The following is a 26683-nucleotide window of genomic DNA, read 5'->3' on the forward strand; positions in this document are numbered from 1 at the left end:
TTTATTTGGAAATATTATTTTGGTTGGTATTTAATTATTATTTCGTTACTATTCTTTAATTGATATTACTTTGATTTTAAACTTAGAATTGTTGTATATTTTTTTCAGCGTGTCAAAAGGAAATGGTTATATATTTTTAAGAACTTTATTACTATACGACGGCATTATGTTGACGCATTACCTACTCTATAACTTACTTATTGCACTTTTCTCATAGAGATTTTTTTTCCTTTTAGCGCCTATCAATAATTAGAAATGTATTAAATCACATTTTAATTCTAATCGCATTTTAATTCTATTTAATGGTCAAATATCCCATCGAATCAGTATCATTAGGCATAATGCCAATGCTTGAAACTAACTCATAATAGTCCAAATTTACCACAATCAGGACATTTTTTCTGGTACCTATCTCATTCCGTTAGGTGGGTCGCAATATACCTTTATATTTGGTACCTATTTAAATAGCATCTATCTATTACCCAGACACCCTTATACTGTCGTGTTTACGTTGATCGTTGAGCTTGCCTGACAAAATGAATTAAAAGATAGTTAAATATTAAAAAACGTGCAATAAACTCCTTTTTGGCTTAAATAGACCTGTGAGATAGTAAATATCACTGATGTTATTTTTAAAATTTGAAAAATTGTCTCCAGTTTAATTTGTAACAATAATTAATGGCAAACTAATGAGAAATTTTTTTTTCTATATCCCTCTTAAAGAAATCTATCTATATTATATAAAAGGCTAATACGTACGTATGTATGTATCAATAAAACCGATGATATTTCTTTTCTCGCGCTGGCAACAGTTTTCATTTTTAATTGATTGGATTCGGCGCGCAAGAGCACGTAGTGAGCAACCAGATAACAATAACCAGAGTGAGCATTATCAGGTTGTTCAATTCAGATTCATGCACTAAAAACATGACAATATTTAATTTAAACTCAATTAGGAATTAATTAATTAATTGAAGTGAGAATGCTTTAAAAGGCCGCTGTTGAATTGATATTTTTCTACTGGGAGCTACCTAAACGTCTAAAAAACGTTTAAGTGTTTGTATTGAATGCATTGAATTTTTTTTATATTTCGTGTTTATTTATGCATTGAATTTTCACGCTTTAAAATGCAGAATATTAGTGAAGCAATATTTGATAATTTATTTTGCTAATATGTTTCTTATTTAGCTAATGTTTTGATTTTTTCACCATGTACAATCTAAATAGCTAATATACTTTTTTAAAAGCCAATAAGAACATTGGTAGAATTCTTCTACATAAGTAGAATACTATGTCTTTGATGATAAAATACTATGTCCTTGATGATAATATATTATGTCTTTGTGCTAGAACATTGTGTTCATTGGCGAGCGAGCGCAGCGAGCCATGGTTCACGGCGTGAACCACATAGGATTGCGGAGCAATTCTCGGGGGTTGGCGAGCGTTAGCGAGCAGGGGGCGGAGCCTCCTAGTTAATCAGAAATTTCTAAGCTATTTTTAAGATCGCGGACAAAAATAACCCCTTTCAGCTGCCGCATAAATTTCAGATCGCTAACGATTCTGGAGAACACACACTCAGATACAAACTCTTCCTTTTATTTCCATCAATAATTTTTTTAAGAAAAGTAAAATGTCCCTTCCTCTTTTTTAAAAACAAAAACTAAGCGTCCTATTTCATTTCGAGAAATTTAAGACATTTCATAATCAAAATGAATGACAACTCTTACAAACAGCACCGAAAATGCAAATTTAACATAAAAATGATTAATTTTTTGATAAATCAGCTTGGAAGAAGTGGTACGAAAAGTTGTTTTTTTAATGCATTTCGAATGACTTTCACTTTTAAGAGGTCAAAAAGTACGTCTTTCTCTTGGGAATATTTGAAAATCTAATATGTTACCACATTTTCTTTTGAATAAATGAAAGTCGAAGAAAAAATTTTGAAACTGGAGATGAATTGCCCACCCTCTGAGAATTATTTCGAACGACGCCCTGGAAAAACTGGCGTTCCAAGGGTAACGAAAAAAAAACTCGTGCTTTAAGAATCTAGGCGACTGTTGGGTTCTTTTGAGTTGAGTTGTTTCACGTGACAAACGGCATGTGTTGAAGAATTAATCTTTTGACCTGCTTGCTTTTGTTGTTTGTTTCACAAAGCAACAACAAAAACCGGTGCTATTTCTTTAAATTTCGCTAAAGAATTTCATTTTATTTTTGAAAAAATAATCTAATAAGTTGAAAAAATACAGAAGTACACAGTTTTTGAGATAATGACAGATTTAGATGCGCAATTATAATATTACAAAATTAGCCTATACAAAGAAATAGTTTTAATTGTTAAATTATGTTTCTTTAATTATTTAGTTTGCGTAAGTATAAACATTTTTGACTAAACATGATTTTAATTAAATGAAAAGCTACTTTAGGAAATTATGATGTGAAAATGTGACTAATTTTTGATAACATAACAGTATTCAACTTAATATTATTGCTTATTTAATAAAATAACAAAAATCATGTTGTGCTTTTCCAGAAAAAAGAAACTTTTTAAAAACGGTAGTGAAATAACTAACACTTACGAATAAACAAAACCACAATGATCCTCCTTCGTATATTATTGAAAAATTCTAAACAATTTAAAGCACAGAAATAATTCGAATTAGTATTAAAATATTTTTTTTTTGCTTTAGACATTGAACAAAATTCTAAGACATTTTGCTAGTATAATTAAAGAAATTTTTAAATCACAAATATTCCTAAATAAAAACAACGGTTAAAATCTGTAATTTCTGCATTAAATGTTGTCACACTATTTTCAGTACTTTCGACCCCTTATTCCCTTTCGTATGAAGTGACTCACTTCACAATAACCTGTATCATCTTGTCACATGTCACTCTAGCTGTATTAAATAAAGATATATTAGCAGCGCATAAAAATAAATACAAATTATAGATCATATTTCAAATTATATTTTTGAACTCTTAACTATGTATTTTAATAACATTTGAGAGTATAACAATAATAATAATATTATACTTATATGCATTTTTTAAAAAAAAAAAGATGAAAAAAATATAAAAATTTGTAACATAAAAATATTTATTCTACCAATTTTATGTTTTTATTTTGACCGAAATGTTTGTTTTCACAATTTTTGTTTTTTATCCGCTTCCTTCCCGTGTTACAAACTTGCCTTTAACTTCTCTCTAAGCGTGACATATATAATATATAATATTATTCAAATTCTATTTTTAATTAAATATTTGAATTCTAACTAGTGCTTTTCATAATAAACTAAATTCTACTTCTTTAAGAGAGAAAGGCATTTTGCTTGAATTCTTACTTTTTCTAACCAAAGTATTATTAGTAATATTAATATAACTGCGAAAAATAAGTCTACTCAAATATACGCTTACCATTACGACAAACATAAATAGTTTTATTTCAAAGTCTCTGAGGTAAATATTCTTCTCAAGATAAAATCTTCGAAATGGAATATAATAACATTTTATGATAGACATAATTTATTATCACCCACATTATCTTTGTTAATAATCTAATGACGTGCTTTCCAAAAACAGAATATCGAGTAAATAAAAAAAGAAGCAAATTTCCATATATTTTAAAGCAATTATTTTGTCTGCACTTATTTTTAATACTTAATAGATGAAGTGATTAAGTTTACCTATTCCATAACCATTCCTATGAAATCAAAAACAATAAATTTGAATAAATTTCAAACAAACCCTTCCTCTGCGTTTATATCAAATTTCAAACCCTACCATTAAAATATTTTGGCATCGTTAATTGGAGAGTTTGGTATGAATAAAAACAAAACAGCTGCATATGTTCGGCAATTCGAATGTAAAATATTATATAACTTACTCAAAAGATGGAATCAACAAGATGAATATTATGAGAAAACACAATACCTATGTTTTGAAACACAATAAACCATTAACAACCCATAACATAGCCATAATATAGTTTCATTAAATTTTTTATCTCTAGTTTAAGGAACACACCCCTTAGAGTGAGTTGCCGTGAATAATGATTCTATTTGGCTCCCACACATTCGGAAAAAAAATTCTAAGCTATTATTCGAAGATGAACAGCATTCCATACAACCTACTATGTTGCCAAAGAGCAGTATGGAACAAATAAAAAGAAAGTTCATTTTTTGGCATTTTTTTATTTTATTGAAAAGAGAAATGGGGTCAAGGTGTTTCACTAGTCATCCGGAAAAGAATAATACCTAGTGAAAGTATCATCTTCACAAATGTTCTTTTACTGCTTTCCTTCTCGAATATTTGATATATCTGTGGGTAAATCTAAACAGCTTACACCCTAGGACTGGCAGCTAACCCACTTTTCCTGACACTTAACCTTTTGAAGTACAAACAGTGATTTTCTTTAGTTTTAAATGTTTTTTTTTTATTGTTTTGAGTTTTAGATTAAAATCCAGAAGCTACCAAAGCTGGTATTAATACGAATGCTATATCAATGGCATTAAAAATAAAAACTATTTACTTCAATTAATAGCAATTAAATGGATTTTTTTCAGCCAAACTAAATAAAGAGCCGTAAACCTATTTCAGATCCATGACTATTTTGAAATGTTAATTAAAACCACTTCAAACATTCACATATAAGATCGAAACATGAATTATTTTAGAATGCGACCCCACAACAAAACATTTTCCGAAGTTTGTTTCTTCCTTTAGTCACAGTAGGGTCCCTCATAAACTTTAATCAGAAACTTTAAGTTGATACTCTAGATTTAAAAAGTAAAAACTTAACTATGCAGCCTCTCTTTCAAATTTTACTTTACTCTTTATTTTTTTCTTATTTACTTCAATTTAATTATTCATGTTTTAATAAAATAAAATTTAGATTGATTATTATATAGGAAATTATATAGGTAAGATAATCATACAAGCAAAAACTATAAAAAAATAGCACGTATCCGTCTTTGTTCCTCTAATAGTTTAAAAAGATTAATGGCGCATTTCAAGAATATTAATATCAATTATATTTAAGATAGAAATAAAATATAGAATTGTTAACACGAATTTAAAGAATGCGATATTTGTTATTTTGAAATTTTAAATCAATATCCAGTCATTTCAGCAACTGAGTAAAAAGATACGCTAGAAATTAAAAATAAAAAACCAGGCTTTCATACTAATGCGCCTCATTTTGCAATATTGTTTAATGAGCGGGTACTAACAGAATGCAAGATCAATGTAATACATAACTGAGACACAAGATAGGATTTATAGAAAAGTTTAAAGGTTTTAGGAAAAGATAAAACGTTTATTCGATAAATATTAACAATGTTTACATTTTTGACCGTTTCTGTTCAAGCAAAAGCTACAATACGTTTTATCAGAATTGCTTAAAACTTTATTATTGTAATGAAAGTGAGTTCGTTTCATTTTAGTATTTCAATTAACAGATGCGCCATTTCAGTATTTCAGTGAACAATCCACATACACTACAACACAAAGAAAATCTAGTCTTTCATAATATTTTGAAGAAAAAACAATTCAGCCGTAAAATGTAATGACGTTTGCGTTTTCCGTTAACAAAATTTTTTCAGAAATACTAGAAGCTTTTATATATAATGAAAAGCATCATTTTTTTTTTCATTTTAGCATTCGAATAAGCATACACGCCAATACAATAAAGAAAAATTAGGCTTTCATAATGATGTGTCACTTTTTGAAAAATTGTTACTAATTTTCTTTGAGCCAGTTCTAACAAAATTGTTACAAGATCAACGGGATAGATAACTCAAACACAAGTCAGGATTTATAGCGCCACCAACTCTCTCTATATAAAACTTCCGGGTTTGTCTTCTTTTAAAAGTCATTAAAATGCTTTTTTCTTTTCTCCTCATAAGCAACCCTGAAGCCATTTTCAAACTCTTTCCGATTACTTAGCATGATCAATCTCAATGGTCATCTTTCTCTTCACATTTTGTTTATTTTAAGTTTTCATGAAAGAAAATATCAAAACTCAAGAATATAGAGAAATTTGTTTGTCCTTATCGGCTGTTTTAGAACAACTCTCGCCGTTTGTATCATACACATTTTATTTTTGCATCATATTTATAAATCAGTGTCCTCTTTTAACGTAATGGAATGGATCAAAAATGAATGAAAAGAAAAGAAATTTATCATGTGATTATGAAAAGGGTGTTATTCATCACCCTAGGGTAATTTTTAAATATCACGTGGTTTCTTTTTCTTTAGAGGCTGACCTTGTTTTGGAGAAGTGGGGTAATTATATAAAATTCCTGAAAGTGCTTGCAAATTATTATTGATTCACCATCTGTCGTCGTTGATTATTTTGCGAAATCGTGAAATAGAAATGGAGATGTATCAAAATATTGAAATAAACATCACCTCAATAGTGCATCGTAAATTACTACGAAAAACCATTTAAATATGAAATTTAATTTGACAAAGTTTTTAAATTTCCTACGTCAGAACAAAGAATCTTATTTGAATTTGCCTTGTTTTCAAAATTAATTATTTTAAACTAAATACTGTTCCAAAAATTCAACTACGATACCATAATTGAAACTAGTACTAAATTTGCTTTGTACTTACTTCTTTATGCCATCAAGTAATGGGAAACATTACTCTAAATTTGGTAAATTCGGTGCTAAATAATATATGTAATGAACACGAAAACCATGCTACATATCACATTATGCGAATGAAATCATTACTTTTTTTGCTTTATTCTCAAAACTATAACTTAAAATATTGCTCCGAAATCTCAACGACGATGCCATTGTTAGGAAAAATACTTAACTTCTTCATTTTTTTTAATTTCATTATGTCACCAGATATGTATTCCATGAAGTTTGGTAAATGCATAATGCTGCTCTTTCTTAGTAGAAGACGAAGAACATGAAGACCTTGCAACGAAGAACATTGCACGAATAAAACAGAAATATTTTTTCGTTATTCTTAAAACTAGTTGTGAATATTAGATACTGTTCCGAAATTTCAATTACGTTACCAATATCAGAACAAGTACTATAGTTCTTTCTGCATTGACTTACTTCATTTTGCCCATAAATAATGAAATGAAATCCTTGAATTAAATAAATAAATAACGCAGTTGAGTACTGAATAGAATATATGAAAAACATGCTATGTAGAACATTATACGCATGAAACATAAACTTTAATTTGTTCAACTTTATTCTTAAAACTTATCTTTAAAATTAAATATTGTCCGAAAATTACAATTATCGTGCAAATAGTTATTCGAAAAAACACCATACTTGACATTATGCAACCAATGCGGTTTGCAAATACTGCTTCATTAGGTTAGAAAATGCTTGATCAAACTATAACAAGTAATAAATTTTAAACACCAGTACCTGTTTCTTTTCATCCTCTTCAAAAACTGTATTCATAAGTTCGAATAAACCCATGTTCCAACTTCGTATGAAATGCTGAATGATTCTTTATTGTCTTGCAGACAATTAAAAAAATTAAGAGAAAATCGTAAATTTTATTTTTTTTAAAAAAACGTGCATTTTACAAAAAAAAAAGAAAACATTCATTGGCGATACACAATTATTTACATAAAGAAAAGAATTCGTGCTTGTAAAATATTATTCAAGTTAACATAAAAAAGGACCGTTAATCAAATCGTTGTTCCATTACTTCTACTGATTTCTTCACTTCAATCATGATCTCAAAAAGAAATAGTTCACATGGTTGAAGAAATAGTTTTCCAATTTAATTTTTACCTTTTTTTACTTATTCTTAAAATTAGTTGTTAAAATTAAATACTATTTTAAATTCTCAATAATTTTAATTCCCATATCCAAACTTGAATAAGGACTGAGCAATTTACGAATAATGAAATTATTTTTCTTAAAAGTAGTTTCGTAATATCGTTCTCACGACACAAAGTACTTTCTTATAAGCAGATGGTAGCGTTCAATTATGAAACCGGATAATTAATAAATTAAAATTGAACTACAGTTGGCAAACATCAAACCTTAACCCTAGATTTTAAGCAAATTGTTTAGAAACATCGTTCGTGCCTGTACATTATGAGTTTTAAATTATTCATTGTTTTATACATATTGCAAAAAGAATATTGCAATATTTTCGATAACATTTTTAAAATTATTTTCACTTTTGCGTACTGATTAAATTTAATTGCTGCATGATTATTAAATTACTGCTTTTCACACTTTGAATTCGTTGGCATAAGAGTTGATAATTGCTATTATTTTAATTTCGCATCATATGTGTGAGATAATCAAACGATCACGAAAAAATAATTATATTTTGAATGAGAAATCAAAAGATAACAGAAGACAATAGGCGCCATTTTTTCTTAATTTCAAAAATCTGTTGAATAAAGAACATATGGTAAATAAATCTCGCGATATATGTATCAACAGTATGCTACAAGCGTTATCTCTTGTTCTAAAGAAAACGTGGAAAAAGCAACTGCGATTAAAAAAAAAAAAAAAAAAAAAAATTCGTGCAGACGATTTTACAACGTGACTAGTCAAACCTACGGAAACATTTTTATTTTTCTTTGCCCGCATAAACATCGGTCATTGGTTTATGCTAATTTTTAAAAGACACATCATTTGATTAAAAAATGAATAAGAAATTTACTATTCCATTTATTTGTTAATTAATCAATACTTTTTAAGTGTTTGTCATTTTTTCTCCCTTCATAATAATATTCTCTATTGAATAGATTCTCTATGTTATCTGAATAGATTGCTATCTCCAAGAAAGGGATAAAATATTTAAATTGTATTTATAATGAAGTAGCTTGTAAACGAATCAAAAATTGTATGCAACACCCCTCAAGTTCATGTTTTCTCCACTTTTTAATTATTATGTATTTATTGACTCCTAATATTGAACTGTTTAAAAACAAATGAAATAGTTTTTTATCCCTATTTATTTAAATGCAAATGGTAAAACTAGAAGTCGTTTTTTTTTTAAAAAGATCTTTATAGACCTTAAATAATAATTGTGCATCTTTAGCAAAGATACAATAAAAAATAAATCAGTATGGTATGATTGTGTGTCGTATAATATAATGATATGTTATATATAATGATATGTTATATATAATGATATGTTATATATAATGATATGCTATATATAATGATATGTTATATATAATGATATGTTATATATAATTATATGTTATATATAATGATATGTTATATATAATTATATGTTATATATAATGATATGTTATATATAATGGAATGTCAGATAAAAATGCTATAAATTTCAAATTATGTCATTTCAACTAATATGTTTCCTGTTACATAGCGCTTAGAGTATCTTTACAAAACCTCAAATGAAGTCCTTTAATGAAGTTTCGAACAATTTAAAATATAAATTGATGGAGCATCAAACAAGAAATTTTGCTGAAAATTTTTTACTTGGGCTAGTCAGAAATACATTTCAATGAATACGAAAAACAAAACATTTTACCTATGTTTACCTTGTTATTGGTCCTTATATTATATTTTACGAATTCATTATATGAAATCTCTAACACAATTGCTAATTGAAGGCAGGAAGTGTCAAGTAAGATTACTGATTACTTCACTGCACACTTCCTGAAATAAGATCCTTTCTAGACAAACGCGTGCCAAATTAAAAATAATCTGAAAGCGAAGATAAATTGGGAGGAAACCGTGATTCGAAATATCAATTTCTTATTAGGAGTCATTTAAATAAGATAAATTTCACAATCGAATTATTATGTATCTATTAAAAACTTATTCTATCTGCTTTACTGCTCTTGTTCATAATATTGAATTGTAATTCTTATAATTTCAGATTGAAAATCATTAACCTCTGAAACACCTATTGTTGATACTTTATGTTCTAAATTAGACTGTCGGTTTTTAAAAAAATTATAATAGGAAATAGTTAAGGTTCAGAAAGCAATTAAATCACATCTAATTATTCGAAATATGTTAATGAATGAAAATCATAATAATATATTTTCGAAATATTCGCCATCAGCCGGAAAGATTAGTTAAGAGGATTTTCAGAGCTATCCGTCTGAAATTTTCTTCAGTTACTCTAGGAAGAAAGATTTATGTTCTGTCCCTGCAATTTTCTGCAAAAATTCTTAAAAAGAATTTTTTTTTCAACCTTAAAATTTTTAAACCAATCAGAGTATTTAAGATACCCTGTATAGAAAAAAGATATGTTGAAAGATATGTATGTTAAAAAAAATAATAATAATAATTTAATTTTTTTTTTAAGTAATGACCAAACGCAAACATTCTAAGTTATATTTTTTATAACTAATAAATATTATTCATGCAAGTTATTAACAGAAACTATCTAACAATCAACTTTCTATCGGCGATTCCCATCATTTTTATGCTGGAATAATTAATATTCCTCGATTCGGTAAAATAGTTAAGTTTTGAAAGATTTATTGGTATTACACGTGCCCAATAAATTCTTAGATGAACACTTAAACATTTATGCTTTTTCTTTCATTTTGCATTGTTAGAAAGGGGGAAAAAATCTCCCTCCTGTAATTTACTGATTTTGTTTCATTTAAAGTTTTAAAAAATTGGTTACTTCAAATGTAGTTTCAATTTTGATCCTTCAAAAAAAAGCAACTAAAATTTCAAAAACTATTAAGTATTTTTAAAAAATCTAAACTTTTCGCACTTTGCAATGTTTTTCTAACTAAGAATCCATGCAAAGCTTGTGACTAAAGTACTTTTTCAAATTGCATTTAAATTCTTTAAAAAAAGACTTTAACCAAAATCGACTTCTGCTTTTTGTGCTTTAATTTGCTCACTATTTGTGCATCAATTTGCCACCCTTTTCTAACTTTGTTCAATGTAAATTTACATAATTAACAGGAATAGATGTATAATACCTTAAGGCGCAATCAGATTTTTTCTTTCTTCCTCATTATAATGAATGATAATCTTGTTTTTCGGTAACGTAAGAACATGTATACGTAAGTAGTATGAAATTTTTATAATTTTTGAGCTTTTTTATATACACTGATATTCAATTACATTTTTGTAGAAATTTGTCTGGATTTTGAACAAGCAGGATGAATTAAACAAATACTTTACTCACATCTGATTTTTCTTCTTTTTTTTAATTAAAAATTATGAATAATAGGCGTATTTTTCTATAGCATAATATACAGAATATACGTACTTAATTTTATTAAATTTGGAATTTAAGAAATAAAGACCATTGGTTTGCTTTGCCCAGTTGCCAGTTGGGCATCCAATTAGTTAGTTATTGAAATCTTATTGAATTAGACTGGATGGGTATTGTAATCACGGATCTTAAACAGGAGGAAACTATATCGGATTCTTTACAAAAATAATAACTAAATTTAGATCATACAATAAAATTTAAAAAAAACATTTTAAATATTGCTTTTACCATTTCCTTAATCTTCTCAATTCTCTATATTTTTTATTTATTGCAATTTTTCATATCATTCTTCAGAGCTTAGAAAACCCCCAATTGATTTTAAGTGCTGCATTTAATTATATCATTCATAGCACAGTAGTTAGCACAGTTTCTTCTCTATTTTGTGACAGCAAACAGTAGCCAGATCAAACAATTAGAGCGATCGAAAAACACGTCTATCATTCGTCATGGCTGAAACAAAGAAAAAAGCAGATTGTGGCTAAAAGCATTTGACATCTACCCCTGGCAGGTGTTCGATCGTTGCCTTGAGCAGGGCTACGTTCCACTTTGGATAGTCTACCTTCACCATTCTTTAGATATCGAGAGCTAACTGCCTTGAGACCAATCAAATATGCAAACACATGAAACGTTCTTTTTTTAAGTGAAAGTTGTAGTTGATGTAGAGCAGGGAAATTCATTTAGATTCACTAAAGTCTCTAATTATGATATAAGTGGTGGAATCAAAAGTGAATTTTGAAAAGAAATGGCAACATCGAATGTAGAACATAGAATTAAAAAGTGTATTAAAAGCGAATGTGTCATATATTGATAGGATTTTACATCTATTGAAAAAAGGATTAGCTTGATTTCGTCTACATAATACGCTTGTATTGATTGAACCCATTAATGCCGATCATACACTTTCAGTTACAATTATAGAAGAGAATCAATAAGCTCAGACAAAATTATTTCGAATAAACAAATTCTTTACAATTTTTTAGCTTTTAGCCTGTTTTCAATTTTATAAATTTCAGCAAATATCAAGTATTTGTGATAATGTTGTAGTTTCTACTTTTAGGCACAGGATTGCTAAGCTAGAGTCAATTTCACTTCAATTAAAAAATTTGAGGTTTCTTTTATTTGTGTCTGAAAAAAATATATTTTCAAACTATTTTACGGGAATTCTTCAGCATGAGTAATTTTAATCCTCTTATATATAGTAGAAACTTAAGGGCAAGTTTATATCAGAAAATCGAATTTTTTGGATAATCGGGAAACGTTTTAAAATCGACTTTTTAAAACATGAATTTTAAACTATATGTAAAATTACAAAACTGAATATTAATAATTGCAGTCAGGTGAGTCATAGTATTACTATCACATTCCGATTTATCACTGTTTGAATCACACTTAACATGGTGATGAACATGGTAATTTCCTGACATTAATGGTAATTTCCTGACCTAACATGGTAATTCCCTGATTGCTTAATGAAATTTTCATGGGACATCATCTTAAAATTAAAAGCAAAATAGCTTATATTCACAAAAAAGTATTCTGAAACTTAAGAATCAAACTGAAAAAAATATAATCCATAAACATTAAAAAGTCCAAGAAATTATTACATTTCTCTGACTAATCCTAAGATTTGAAATGAATTTCTACATTTTCAAATACCAAAACTCCACAGGAAGCTTGAAAAACCATTCTTAGAGATTATTACATGGAAATAAATTCGATTAAAAATAATCATAACTTCATGTCACGTCAGAATGACCTTAAAACCTCATAAAAGTGTTTAAAGTTTCACATCTCAATTTATAAAATTTATTCGAATAAAAAGTATCTCTGTTTCGATCTGTCTTCTTTGACCTCGCAATCTTCATTCACGGCCTTCAGTGGTATTTTTCACATGACCAAAAGAAACAAGGAAATCTGGCAATAAATTGATGAAGAGTAATAAAACGATAATATAAAAATAAAATGGCTCATACAATTTTGTCGAAAATAAACGTCCTCCACGGGTTTTAAATTTTATTTTTTTTTTCAGAAGGAGAAATATTTATTTAAATTTTTTTCACCTTTATCCATGGAACTTTGCTATTGTTTTCTGTTTCCATATTTGTGAAGGGATTTGTTTTGTAAGCAGATTATAAAATGATGTCAGCTGCATTCCTAAGAATATGTGCCGACCTTTTGAATTAAATTAAAATATTTAACTTGAAAGAACGACTGGATTAACTTCAAAGATGTTGTGTCTTTTTTTTCACAATGCGTGGTTTTTTTCTTTTTAAAGCTAGGATTCAACTTCTACTAGACAGAATCTTATTCGGCATAAATTCTTCCATGGGCAGAATCACTTTTGGCACAAAATTTCTCATAAGCAGAATCTCTTGCAGCACGGAATCTTCCATGAGTATAAATTCATCTGGTACAAAATCAGTCATGGGCAGTTCTTGTTTCATAGAATCTCCTATGGGCAGAGTCTCTTACGATGCAGGATCTTAAATGAGCAAAAAATCGTGTCCCTGAACTTCTGTTGTCACATAACCCTGTCGACACTGTCTCTTTCAGAACAAATTCTCTTGATGTTGAAGTCACTTCAAGAAAAAAATTACTTTATGATACATAATCACTCATAGGACAAAATCTCTTCCGCGGCAAAATCTCTTTCGGGGCAAAATCTCTTGAAGCACATGGTCTCAAGCTTTGCGCTCGGTGGGACAGAAACTGTCAAGGACCGAATCTTGTATAGTTAAAATATCAATGATTCAAATTTGTTTTTACTGAAATTTTACTTTGTTGAATCTTTGCAGCCTTACCCTTTTTTTAACGCAAAATTTTGACCTTTTATAAATTTCAAAACAGATTTTACTATTTATAATTTTTAGTGCTAATTGCGATTACATTTTTTTACTTTTAACTTTTAATGTTTGTACTATTGACAAACTAAATTAATTTTATTACGTACGAAGAAAAAAAAATTTTGTACACTAACATTTTCATCGACAAAATTTCAAACAGCTTATTCATTTTGGTAACCAGAAATCATTATTTCTATGTTTTATTATCTTTAATACTGTTTTTAGTTTGTTTCTAATTATCTACTGAAATTGTTAAAGGTATTAAATTATTCTATAATAGCTAAGCATGTATTTTAGTATGTATGTCTTTTAATGTATTAAAATCATATGTCTAGTTTAAATTTTTAGCGCGTTTTTTCTTCAATTTTTAAACTAATTTATTAATTGTGTTTTTTGTTCCTTGCAGGTAACATCTATAGTCCAATAGTTAACTGTGTAAGTACAAATTTAATTAACTATTTTATTTTATTCTTATAGACTTTATTGCGAAGTAGCAATAAAACAAAAATAACAAGAATTAAGAAATAAAATAAATGGAAGTAAATTTATGAAAAAATTGCTTAAGTATAGTTTATAATTTCTCGTTCGAGCTGAGATTTTTAGCTTTAGTAACATGACATAATTTAAAACTAAATTAAATGCATTTACATTAAAAATACATGGTAATCACGATAGGGATCATACATATAATTTTCTTGAAGAACTGTCAGAAGGAGATAGAAATTTTTTCAAAAAAAATTTTATTACTTAAAGAGTATAAAAATGTGCCATGTTACAGTCTCCCAATAAACGTTTTTGTAAAATCTCGTGTGTAAGAAAGTGACATCTTCATTTTTAAATCGTTACTATTTATTGTTGTAAAAGGGTTTCTAACACGCTGGTAGTGAAAGAGATCGGCCAACTTACTATTGAGCGAATCAATTCAGCTAATTTTAACTTAGAAATTAGAGTAAGTGTGCAAAGCAATTCTATCTCTTAGCATTCATAAAAAAGTAAAAGTGTAAAAATTTGATATTTTTATTCCAGAACGTCTGTTGCAATTTAACATTGCGACTTTATTAAATTTACTAAGAAACTTGAAACAGAAGGAAAAATAATTGCACAAATGTTTCTGCATTTTTTTTTTTTTTTTTTTTGCATAAACACGATATTTTTATAATATGTGTATTTATATCTGAATTTTAGCCACAATGTTTTTTCAAAGCTAAAACTAGTTGTTAAGAGATAGAAATATTCACTTTGTACAAAACATATGTGTACTACTTTTTTGTAAAAAACATCTTACATCATCGCAGTATTAGCCCGTTCCGAACAACTGTTGCGAAAATGCAACATTTTGTAACATGTTGAAAGCATCATTATAAAAAAAAATTGCACACTTATGCTCAAACTGATTTGGAATTTTCTAGTTCTAGCAACCACTTTGATTTTAAGATATTTCAAATTAATAATTTCCAATAAAAATACCGATTTGTATGTTAATAATATATTATGGTAAACACGAATGCCTTTTCCACGATTAATTTAAGGAATCAAACAATTAATCAATAATTAATTCCAGATCAAAGGATACCATAGAATCAGTTTTATTGAACATGTTAAGCTGTAATTTTCCTGTAGTAATACCGTAAAATCACTGAATCACTCTGATTAAATAAATATTACTGTAAAAATTATTGTATTATATTTTACGGTAAAAATGGCTTTATGGATAATGCACTCCGAATTACCGAAATTCTGCATTTTTTACAGTATGGCTGACTTTATCTTCTTGAAGTAATTCGTGGGGCTCATTCATTCGGTGAACAATCATTCGGTTCTCTCACCACTAAGCTAAATTTCAACCCTTAAAACATAAATTTTAAATTCTTCTTAAATACTGACAGCAACTGTTTGAAATGCTTATGCTTGCATTTTCGTTAAAATGTCTCTCCAAAAAGTTTTTTCTCCAAATATCTTACCGCGATATTGTCAAATTATTTTAAGTCTCCAACATGGTTCCCAGATTTCGGTTGAAAATTTTTATAGGAAAATTATTAAAGCAAAACAAATGAAATTAGGCTAAAAATTCCCTCTCAGCTGAAGTAAGTAAGTCAACAAAGAATAAAAAATTGTCAATGGAACAATAGTTTCATTAAACGTTTTTTTTTTTCGAGGAAGAAAATTTAAAATATATATCGTATTTTATTACTGATTAAAATCACGCAATATTTTATATATTTTTTGGCAGCATTCTTACTTTTATTTTTTTTTTCAACAGCAATCCTACAGCGAGGGTGGAGCAAGAGGTGATGCAGGTGATGCTACTTCTCTTGGTTTCGATGGAGTACTCGCAAGGCACGATGGCTATGTGAAAGGCGAAACACCAACGATTCCTCAAACTAGCTTCAGTTGTTCAGCCCAGCCTTATAATCCTGGTCTTTATGCTGATGTGGAAACACAGTGCCAGGTAATGCAAAATAATTCAATATATTTTAGTAATTTTAGTCGTGTAGTTGAATGTGAACGTGTTTCACACTACTTCAGCTGCATAAAATGTACAAAATTACATTTTAATTTGTTCGTTTTGTAAATACTAGTTATATTTACGAAACAATACTACTTAATATTTGCGCTTTTTTTTTAATATAAGTGCAATTCGGAAACTGACTTCCGTTTTCCCGTAAATTGAAACCAGAATAGATTACTAAAAAAACTTTTATTTACATCTGAAGGATACCGTTGTGCACTTTTTTCTATACAGTCAGTTTTCAATATACTATTTTTGAATACAGTCGATATATAACTATTTCCACTCACTTGCTACAAAGTTTTCAAACTTGTCCAAACCTTCGGCACAAATCTCACCCATCTGTGAAGTTCGAAAAGCACTCTGAAGATGAGCGTTATCTACAGCAATGTCACTAGTAATCTCAACAGGTCGCAATGATTCCTCTGGGTGGCTCTTTTAAGTTTCTTCAAAGTGTTGTAGTAAGCTGCTGATCTCATTGTAAAACCATGTAGTACAGTAGAACACATGTCAGGCAGTACTATAGTCTGCTTGGTGCTACAATGGTAATGATTGAATCAAAAATGCTTACCTCACGCCACAACGAAAATAAGTTTCTGAATTGCCTTCTTATGAGATCTATTTTCTAAAATCAGCTGTTGAAAATAGATTGTAACAATTTCTGTTCTACTTTGGAACCTAACTTAATTTTTCTCTTCACAAAATGTATTCCATTTTTTTCTACGTCAGCTGAGTTTTATACATAAAAGCATGATACAAGATTTTTGTTTCGCGCTTGTAACAAAATATGACTATTTATAAATTTTGAGAAGAATTGTAGAATTTATTAATAAATATAAACTACCCAGTTAGCACAGTGAGAACCGTCATCGGTGTTCGGTGCCTCACGATGAAGGCAAGGCGTATAGTTGGATGGTGAATTTTTTGATTATCTGTTACAAGAAAACATTCAACGCTGCTCAGACTTTAGAGAAAGTGGACCATGGCAATCATGGAGTCATTTTTCATAAAGTCGAAAAAAATCTATGAATTTGATTAAACTCTTCTCAAGCGCTGAACAACAGAGAAGAATTGGGTAAAAAATGTATTTTGAACAATCTACAATTCAACAAAACTTCCCCTTAATATGGGAAAATGCACTCGTTAGTGGTTCGAAATCCAGTCTTATGCAATGTATCAGATAGTTTCAGAAACTGAATGATGAACTCAATAGCTGTTGCAGCATACATTACAAAAAAAACCACTCTCTATATCGAGAAACTTAATCTGTTATTTTTTTTTCAATTTATTTGTGTCTAACTAAATGTATATTAAAAAAAAAGATTTCAAAATATATGTCAATAAAGGTATGATTCAACTTTCATTTGTTATAATAAGACTCGAATTCTAGCAGTTCTCAAAATACTAACTCCAATTAATTTTTTAATTTTAATTTCACTATCTTTGCTGAGAATGATATACTTGTAATAATTGCTTTCTTTCTGTGTTTAGGTGTACCATGTTTGCTTCGAAGACCGTCAAGAAAGCTTCCTTTGTGGCCCAGGGACGAACTTTAATCAGAGAATTCTTGCATGTGATTTCTGGTACAATTTCGACTGTCAAAACAGTCCATCATTTTATAACGTAAATGCTGATATTGGAAAAACTCCAGATGCAGTATTTAATGTAGGACAAGGCCGTGAACCACAACAGCCATCTTATCCAAATTTTCCTAGACAGCCAGAACAACCACCGTCTGGAGGATCTTTCCCTTCTCGAGTTACTGTTCCTCCACCACCACCACCAAGAGTGCAGCCTCCAAGACCTAATGAATATCAGCCTCCACAGCCACAACCCCCGAGAATACAACCAGATCAACCAATATTTAGGCCAGACCCTCCCCGACCTCAACCTAGACCTGAACCTCCTCGAATTCAGCCACAACCCCAACCTGAACCTCCTCGATTTCAACCTCGACCAGAACCTCCTCGATTTCAACCCCGACCTGAACCTCCAAGAATAGATGTGAAACCTCAATATCCTTCACAACCTACCGCTGTCGGTCAGGGTGGTAGAGTAACACCACAAAGACCATCTATTCAACAGGAAGAAGATTCTGGATACCAATTTGAAGGCAACAATCCTCAACAGCCTGAATATCTTCCACCACCACCACCACCCAGACCACAAACGCCGAGACCTGTTTTCCCACCAGTGGTATCTCCTCCACGTGTATCACGACCCCCTTTGACTCCCGCAGTTATACGCCAGCCTGAAGGCAGCATATCTCGTCCAAGAGTTCCTACATCTGATATTCGACCAGATTTCCATCCTGACTCAAATCTTAAAGGAAATGTTGATTACGTACCACAGCAACCTCGTCCTCCTCAACCTCCACGAATACCACAACAGCCACGTGTACCACAGCCAAGTCGGCCAGTTGGTACAGGTTATCCTAGTTATCCTGTTTCACAAAGACCTATTAGTCCTAAACCTGAACCACAAAGACCTGTGAGCAGACCTTATCAGCCCCCTCCAACACTGCAACAAGAACATATAGATACAGAATATATTCCACCACAACCAAAAGAGCCATCAAGACCTAGTACATCTTTTATTCCTCCTCCACCACCACCCCGTCCAATTCAACAAGAAGTTACTGCTGTTCAACCACCTTCAAGACCATACGTTCCTCCCCCACCACCACCCCGTCCAATTCAACAAGAAGTTACTGCTGTTAAACCACCTTCAAGACCATACGTACCACCTCCACCACCACCACCACGACCTATTCAACAGGAAGTAACTCGCGTTCAACCACCTTCCAGGCCATATGTTCCCCCTCCACCACCACCACGTCCTATTCAGCAAGAAGTAACTCACGTTCAACCACCTTCCAGGCCATATGTTCCCCCTCCACCACCACCACGTCCTATTCAGCAAGAAGTAACTCACGTTCAACCACCTTCCAGGCCATATGTTCCCCCTCCACCACCACCACGTCCTATTCAGCAAGAAGTAACTCACGTTCAACCACCACAAAGACCTATTGATCCTGATTATGGCAGACCTCAACCACCAGTTGCTCCATCAATTATCAGAGAGCAACAAAAACCAGCAGTTGTACCTCCCAGTAGACCTCAGGTATCAGAAGGTGGAAGACAATCCCGTCCACCACAAAGACCTAAACCAGTTTTCCCACCTCCTTCAGATCATCCAAATGCCAATATTAAAGGAGGCCCTGGTTATCAACAACCTCCTCCCCAAATTCCCCGATTTGAACCTACCCGAATAAGCAGACCATCTGCACCCCAAGGCGTTAGGCCAAAGCCCGAGGTATCAGTAAACGCGGTAAAGCCAACTGGTGATAAAAGACCTAGTGCTACAGGAACTGGGGGATATAAAGTCCCTCAACAAGAAAGAATAAAGAAGCCAAGTGAGCCACCAAAAGCAATCTATCAACCTCCAATTCAAGTCATAGATCATCCAAGAAGTGAAATCAAAGGCACTGGTTACGAGAGCACTGCCTCCCAACAGCCCCAGAGAATTAAATCACCTTCTACATCTTCGGGTGTTAAACGGCCCCAGCCAGAAAGACCCAGAGCACCTGTTGTTGTTTCTAGACCTCAACTACCTTCACTACCAGCCACAAATATAAAAACAGCAAGTAGAGTTGATAATCAAATTTATGAAAGACCAAGACCTCAAGCAGTAGGTTCAGGTCGCGTCAAAACTCAAAGTCCATCCCAAAACCGACCGGTTTCCCGTCCAACCTGCTCAGGTGGTTCAGGTGGACCAGGATGTCCTAGACCCATCGATCACCCTAACGCTAATATAAAAGGTGGTTCATACCCAGTGAGTCAAGAAAGAAGACAGCCGGCAGGAAGCGTAAGAAGGCCGTCAGTCGGTAGAGGAGCTGGTGGCTGCTCTTCAGTATCTGGTGGTTGTGGTCGTCCAGCCGAACAAGAAATTATTCGCCAACCAAACTATGAACCACAACGCAGACCACAAGCAAGCACGGGAGTCAAGACAAAACAGCCATCAGTATCACAACAATCTGTAATTGCTAAGCAACCTAAGCCAGAATACGGAGATGGTTCAAGCTACACAAGAGGACCTGATGTTTATCCAAAACCTGGATTCGGTCAACCTAATGCCCCTTACCAACCTGTTTCGACTCCATCTAGAAGTAGCCATACAGTTAAAACGGCCTCTCCTTCTCAAAATACTTTAACACAAGCAGATAATAAACCAGATTACCAACGACCTTCAGTTGCTACTGGATCAGGAGGAGCAGTAAGGCCAGGGTATCCCAACAGGCAGATTCCAGGTCATCAACCACCTAATCAACCTCAAGTATTCCCTCATAGAGAAAACCCTGATCATCCTAATGAAAGCTTGAAAGGAAGTGGAGCATACAGGCCTCCTCCTCCAGCAGGTTTTCAAGGATCAGCCTCGGAGGTTCAGCCACAACAAGTTGCACCAGCACCTGAGCCTGAACCAGAACCATCAAAATTACTAGGAGATATTGGTGCAGAGTAAATAGCACTGAAACTAGCGAGAAAGCCACTCCAATGACCACTAGAGGGTGGTCAAGCCAACTGCAAATGAGTTCTTTACTTCCTGAACTTTAAAAAAAAGATCTCATCTGCGGAGAGTGGCTGTTAAAATCTAACACTTCAAATCGCACAAAAAATGTGTTTCATGTTTGTAAACTATTTTACTTTAATTATTTGTTTTTTACATTTAAATGATTTTTTTTACATTTTTGTTATCATAATCTTCACAGTTGTTTATTTTTTTTAAAAGAACAGATTTGTTGTTTCTTGGAAAAAATTATTAATTTATAAAATAAAAAAATTCTGATGATGTTTTTTAGGAGAAGAAAAAAAAAATTTAAATATGTTTTCTTATGATTTTACGATGATATTTACGATATTTGTTTTTTAAAAAATCGGCTACTCTTTGCATGTTTGTTTAATTTAAAAAATTACTATTTGTTTGAAAAAAAGCTAATGCTTTGAATTATTTCATGGTAAAAAGCTTCATTAATTGTCATATAATTAACTTAATTTTTTAATTCTTGAAATTGTTATTAATTAAATTTATTTATTTATTTACAATAATTTTGAGTGCCTTTCTGAATCAAATTTTGTACTGTGATAGTAAAATGCAGAATGTTGTAAAAATGGATTTGTAGAAATTCGAAAATATACATACTATTTAAGTGACGGATGATTAAGGAGAATTGTTGTGGCTCCTTGTACACTTTGATTAATGTAAATAATATTTCAGATACTTTTGTTTAATTTTTTGTAATGTCCATGTTCAGGCTTTGTTGTATTTTTGAAAAACAGATGTGAATGCTGATCTTTTTCTGGGGTTATTTGAATAACTTATTGTTAAAAATAGGTCCCTGCTTTTTTCTTCGCCGGTTCCTTTTTCACGCCAAACTAGTAATTTAAAATCATTTTATAATTTACAAATGAGCTCTTATGACTAAGTCAATTAACTGCTCGAATAAGTGTTCAAGTCATACCTGTATCAAAACAGTAGTCATTAAATAGTTGTTATTCATGAAAACTGAAAAATAGCAATTAATATTTGTTACTCACGATTTCTAAAAATAATTTTTAAACAAATGTGACTTGCAAATTTTAAAAGAAAGCAGTCATCAATTAAATATGTAGAACTGAAAAGATTTAAAAAAAAGTCAATAAATAAACATAAGTGGAAAAATTAAATTCATTAACTAGATGAGTTGTCGTTAAATGCTATGTAGACAAAAAATTAGTTGCAAGTTGTTAAAAAGTAGTCAAAAACATAGTCATCGAAATAATATGTGACGTGTGAAGTCAAAAAATAGTCATTAGAAATGTGTGTTTAGTTACTTTAAATGTTAAGTCATTCGATGAGGCTTCTAAAAATAGTCATTGAAATTCGTGATGATGAAGAAAAAAAATAGTCATTGAAAACACGTGGCTTGCGAAGAAGAAAGCAAATTGTTCCTTCATTTCCATAGAGGCTAGTCTGATTTCTGAAACATTTATGATTAAATTAATGGACACTATTGAATACAATAAAGTAATTCCACAGAAATCTTACTGCCCGTGGAAACACTGATGCTTCTGTCCAACATGTTGTGCTTTTTTGTATGTACCATGATGTAAAAGTCTATTAAAATGTTTTATATTTTTCTTATTCTTCTTATGTCTCAATTTTAATATTCTACATTCACGCTAAAAAAAGTAAGAATAATGCAAAAAGACAGGAGTAGTTCAGAGTCTTGCTAACAGCAATATGCTGGATCAAATTAAATCAACAACTAATTTATTACAGTTGTTAAATATTAAAATTTTAAAAAAGTGGTTGAAAGGATTTCATAAAAGTTGGAGCAAACCTGTCACTGTAGCTACAACTTCAATTTAAAAGAAAATACGCCTGATGATTGTCGTACTGATTACGTATATACTAAATCATTTATGTTTGCGGTAATCGCGAATGGATAATTTCTTCGAAAAACATAACACAAATGAAGTAGTTTAGCTACCAGTTTCGTATGGATCGCAGAAATTTCGAAAACGTAAAATAACTTGAAGTGTTAAAGTGAAAGTACAGAGATGCCAACTGCTCCGGACACGTCAAAATAATTTTAAAAAAACGGTAAAAAAACTACAGAGTAAATTTTGAAAATATTTGACTATTTTTGCTTGCTTTTTAAAAGGTATAGCATGACATAAGTACTGGTAGAATGGTAGAAATCACATAAATCTCGGTGCGCTGCCGCGAAGCGGCATTTACTGATTCATCTGTAGTAATAAATCGATGATGAGTAGTGAGGAGGAATGGAGATGGGAAGAAGGGGGGTGCTTAGCACCAAAAAATCGAGAGGGGGTTCGTGTGAGTCGGCTGGGGCTGAGTGTATTTTGTGTGCTAGGGCAACATATCCCTAAGGAAAAAGGCAGTGATGGGGCTAATTTTAGTGTTGTCGTCAATTAGTTCTATATCTAGGAGTGAGTTAAAATTGCTGGTGGTACAGGTTTTTGCTTCTGACATAAGTACTACATAGTGGTGGATTATATAAGCTTACGAATTATTTAGAAATAGTGGCGGATGAAAATCTACTAAATTGAATTTATTAAACCAAGAATAGCAATTGATAAACTACCACTTTAAAATATTTATTTGTTATCCTGGGCAAGTTGGCATCTCTGAAAGTATCTCGTTTCATCTAAAATGGGACTAAAAATATCATAACTCTTTTACTTCTGTTCTATTGAAGTGGGTGATTCATACCTGCCAACTTTTACTCCTTTCGAGGATGATTTTTCCCAATAGTAGTAAAATGGAATTTAAATTACAATTATAGGCAGAAACATTCGTTGTATTTTGAATAAGCTACAACAGAGTATCATGGCAGTATTGCTTATTAATATGTATGCTAAATTTTTTTTTAAAAAATTGGAGTCAAAAACATTATAAATTAAGTTTATAAATACAAGAAATATATACGAAACCTACATTTTACTAACACTTTAAATATAGAAATAAAATTTTACGCCAAATGCGTAAAAGTTGTCAGGTATGGAGATTGAAGTGATAACGATATAACAATTGATTTTTCTATTGTAAGCAGTAGTTATTAAAGCCGAGAAAATGCTTAGTATTTTTTGAAGATTATTGTAGATTGTTTTGAAGAATATTATTAGGCGTGCAAAATCACTATAAATCAACTTTGTTAAAAAAAATACAAAAATACTAACTTATGCATTTGCACTTTAAAAATATAATAAAAATTAGGTAAGAATTTTGACCGCTACCTATTTTATTAAGTTGTTTGTTGCTACCTTAAGTGTCGAGATGTTGACAATAATTAAAAATCAGTGGTATACCTTACTCTAGGAGAAATAATTTCACCAAGATTAAGAGAAAAAAAAATGGTGTGGCATACGTCGGATAAAGACCAAATTTTGTAGCATTTGATATCTAAGCACAAAGCTATTAATAAATTAAAGCTTTTTTTATTGCTAACCTGTGAAAGAAAAAGCAAGGAAGAAAAACTGAAACAAAAATTTAAAAGAAAAAACTTAAGCTAAATAAAAGTTATTTGATAATTACCGTTAGTCTCACAGAGCAAAGGCACCGAACATTAGTAGTAGATCTCTGTAAATTATTATACCTTATACATTTTACGTTTTTTATACTGAATAACTGGTTTACTATGAATTTAAGCATAAAAATAAAATTTTACGGAAAATCCACAATAATTGACACACATTCTAACTTTCATGAATCTTACTAATACTTATTACTCCAACCAGCAGTATTATTGCTCTCAGGTCTGCTATTTCTATTGAAAAGACTAAATGCATTTGTAGAAAGAATGTTTGGTTTCTATTTACTTTTACGAATAACGTAATCTATTAATCTCTCTGTGCCCGTTAAATTTTTTCTTGGTTGTGAAGAGAATAATTGGTTAAGAAATTTCCTATGCGGTTGGACTTCGAATTCGGGCCATTTCTCATGTCTGACAAAAAATACTTTTTTAATGATGAAATTTAATAGATTTGATAATTATAGATAATTTTGATAGATAATTGTGATTTCCAAAAATACATACGATTAAGAGTTATTATGTTTTAAGAATTTGTCAAACGCTTAATTTTCTATCAATTGTTAATAAACAGCAATTGTAGAAAATGAGTAGCCCTAAACGACCAAATCAAATTTCCTTTTTATATTTAACCAACTGCTTATATACAAAATAATTTCAAACCTCTTGCGCATTTGAAAAAAATTCTTAATAAATCCTAAAGAGTCTTTCATTTTGTAACAAATCAAGAAGAAATCGTTAAATAGTTCTTTTAAACTTCTTGGTGCCTGCATTATCTAAGAAAAAACTGTTACTCTAAATAATCCTTCTTTAAATTACTCAATCGATGATACTAACACTTTTTATTATTGCTTTCATGATTCAAAACATTTTAAAAAGCAATCTTAAAATGAAAGATTACTTTTAAAGATTTTCGGATTCTCAAAATTGAGTAATTTTTTTTATGTTGTCAGGTCTTTTATCAATTTTTAAATTTTATTGAAACTAGTTATAAAGCATAATGTTAGAAGCTTAGTTTAGAAGCTTTACTAGCTATAAAGTAAGTCTACGAAGTGGAGCGGCAAGTACGAATGATTTGTCTTTATCTAGAAAAAAATTCATTTACAATAAAAGTTATACATTTATGGCTTTTCAGGAATGATTATGGGATTGTACGCAACTAGAGCCGCGGTTGCTCAGGGGATAGAACATTCGTCTTCCAATGAGGTGAACCGGGTTTGAATCCCAGAGATGGTTGGATGATTTGAATGCCGCACCCGGTTCGCATCAACCACAGTGCTGACGTAAAATATACTTAATGATAGGCAGATCATGGGTTAGAGTCCCCTTGTCATCAGGTTAACCGTGGGAGGTTTTCCTCTCTATGTAACGAAAATACGGGTTAGTTTCATAAAAAAAGTTCGTTAATACGACAAATTTCTTCCTAAAACTTGATCCAAGCGTTCCCTTGTCTTCTGGATTGTGTTCAAAATTACAAGGCTACGGAGTTGAACATTAGTAATCGCGAACCCAAAAATTTGGGTCTGCTGTTTAACTTTGGTTATAAATTGTACACAACTTAACAATAAATATTTTGATTAAATCTGACAGTTTCTAGGTCAAACAGTTTAGCTCCAAGAGGCCTTCGAATCTTAGCTACCTGAAGAATCTGAACCTTCTCTCGCTATTTCTAGAATTAATTTAATGTAATTTTTGATAATAATAAGAAGAACACCTAAAATTTAGATAAAATTTAGATAAATAAAAGTCCTTTTTCGAATACACTTGAATAAGTTCAGAATTGGGTAAGCGCCATCCTTTTTGCAATTCTCCATCCTTTCTGCCCTACCTCTCTATAAAGTTAGTACCAATATTTAGTGGGCACCCCGCTTATACAGGACTATTTCTTAATATGAAAAATTAAACAGTAGCAGATGATTTAAAATTAAAAATAGTCAAATATTTAACTTATTTTTATTAAAAAAAAAAGATATGAAGTGCTTTTACAACCCTCTTTTCAAAGTTACAAACAGC

General features: G+C 30.8%; 1 protein-coding gene across 1 annotated transcript in view; it reads left to right on the forward strand.

The window, feature by feature from the left end:
- LOC107446124 (uncharacterized) overlaps positions 1-22758 on the forward strand; it is a 54983-nt gene extending 32225 nt beyond the window's left edge. Inside the window, exons 3-5 of the mRNA XM_043039094.3 lie at positions 14476-14504; positions 16330-16518; positions 18070-22758. Of these exons, the coding sequence (XP_042895028.2) occupies positions 14476-14504; positions 16330-16518; positions 18070-21099 (3248 nt within the window). The 3' untranslated portion in view covers positions 21100-22758. The remainder of the gene's footprint in view (positions 1-14475; positions 14505-16329; positions 16519-18069) is intronic.
- The last annotated feature ends 3925 nt before the right edge of the window (positions 22759-26683 follow it).

Source organism: Parasteatoda tepidariorum, chromosome 6 (assembly GCF_982258835.1).
Source record: "Parasteatoda tepidariorum strain Cologne lab strain chromosome 6, Ptep-v5.0, whole genome shotgun sequence".
Classification (NCBI taxonomy): Eukaryota; Metazoa; Arthropoda; class Arachnida; order Araneae; family Theridiidae; genus Parasteatoda; species Parasteatoda tepidariorum.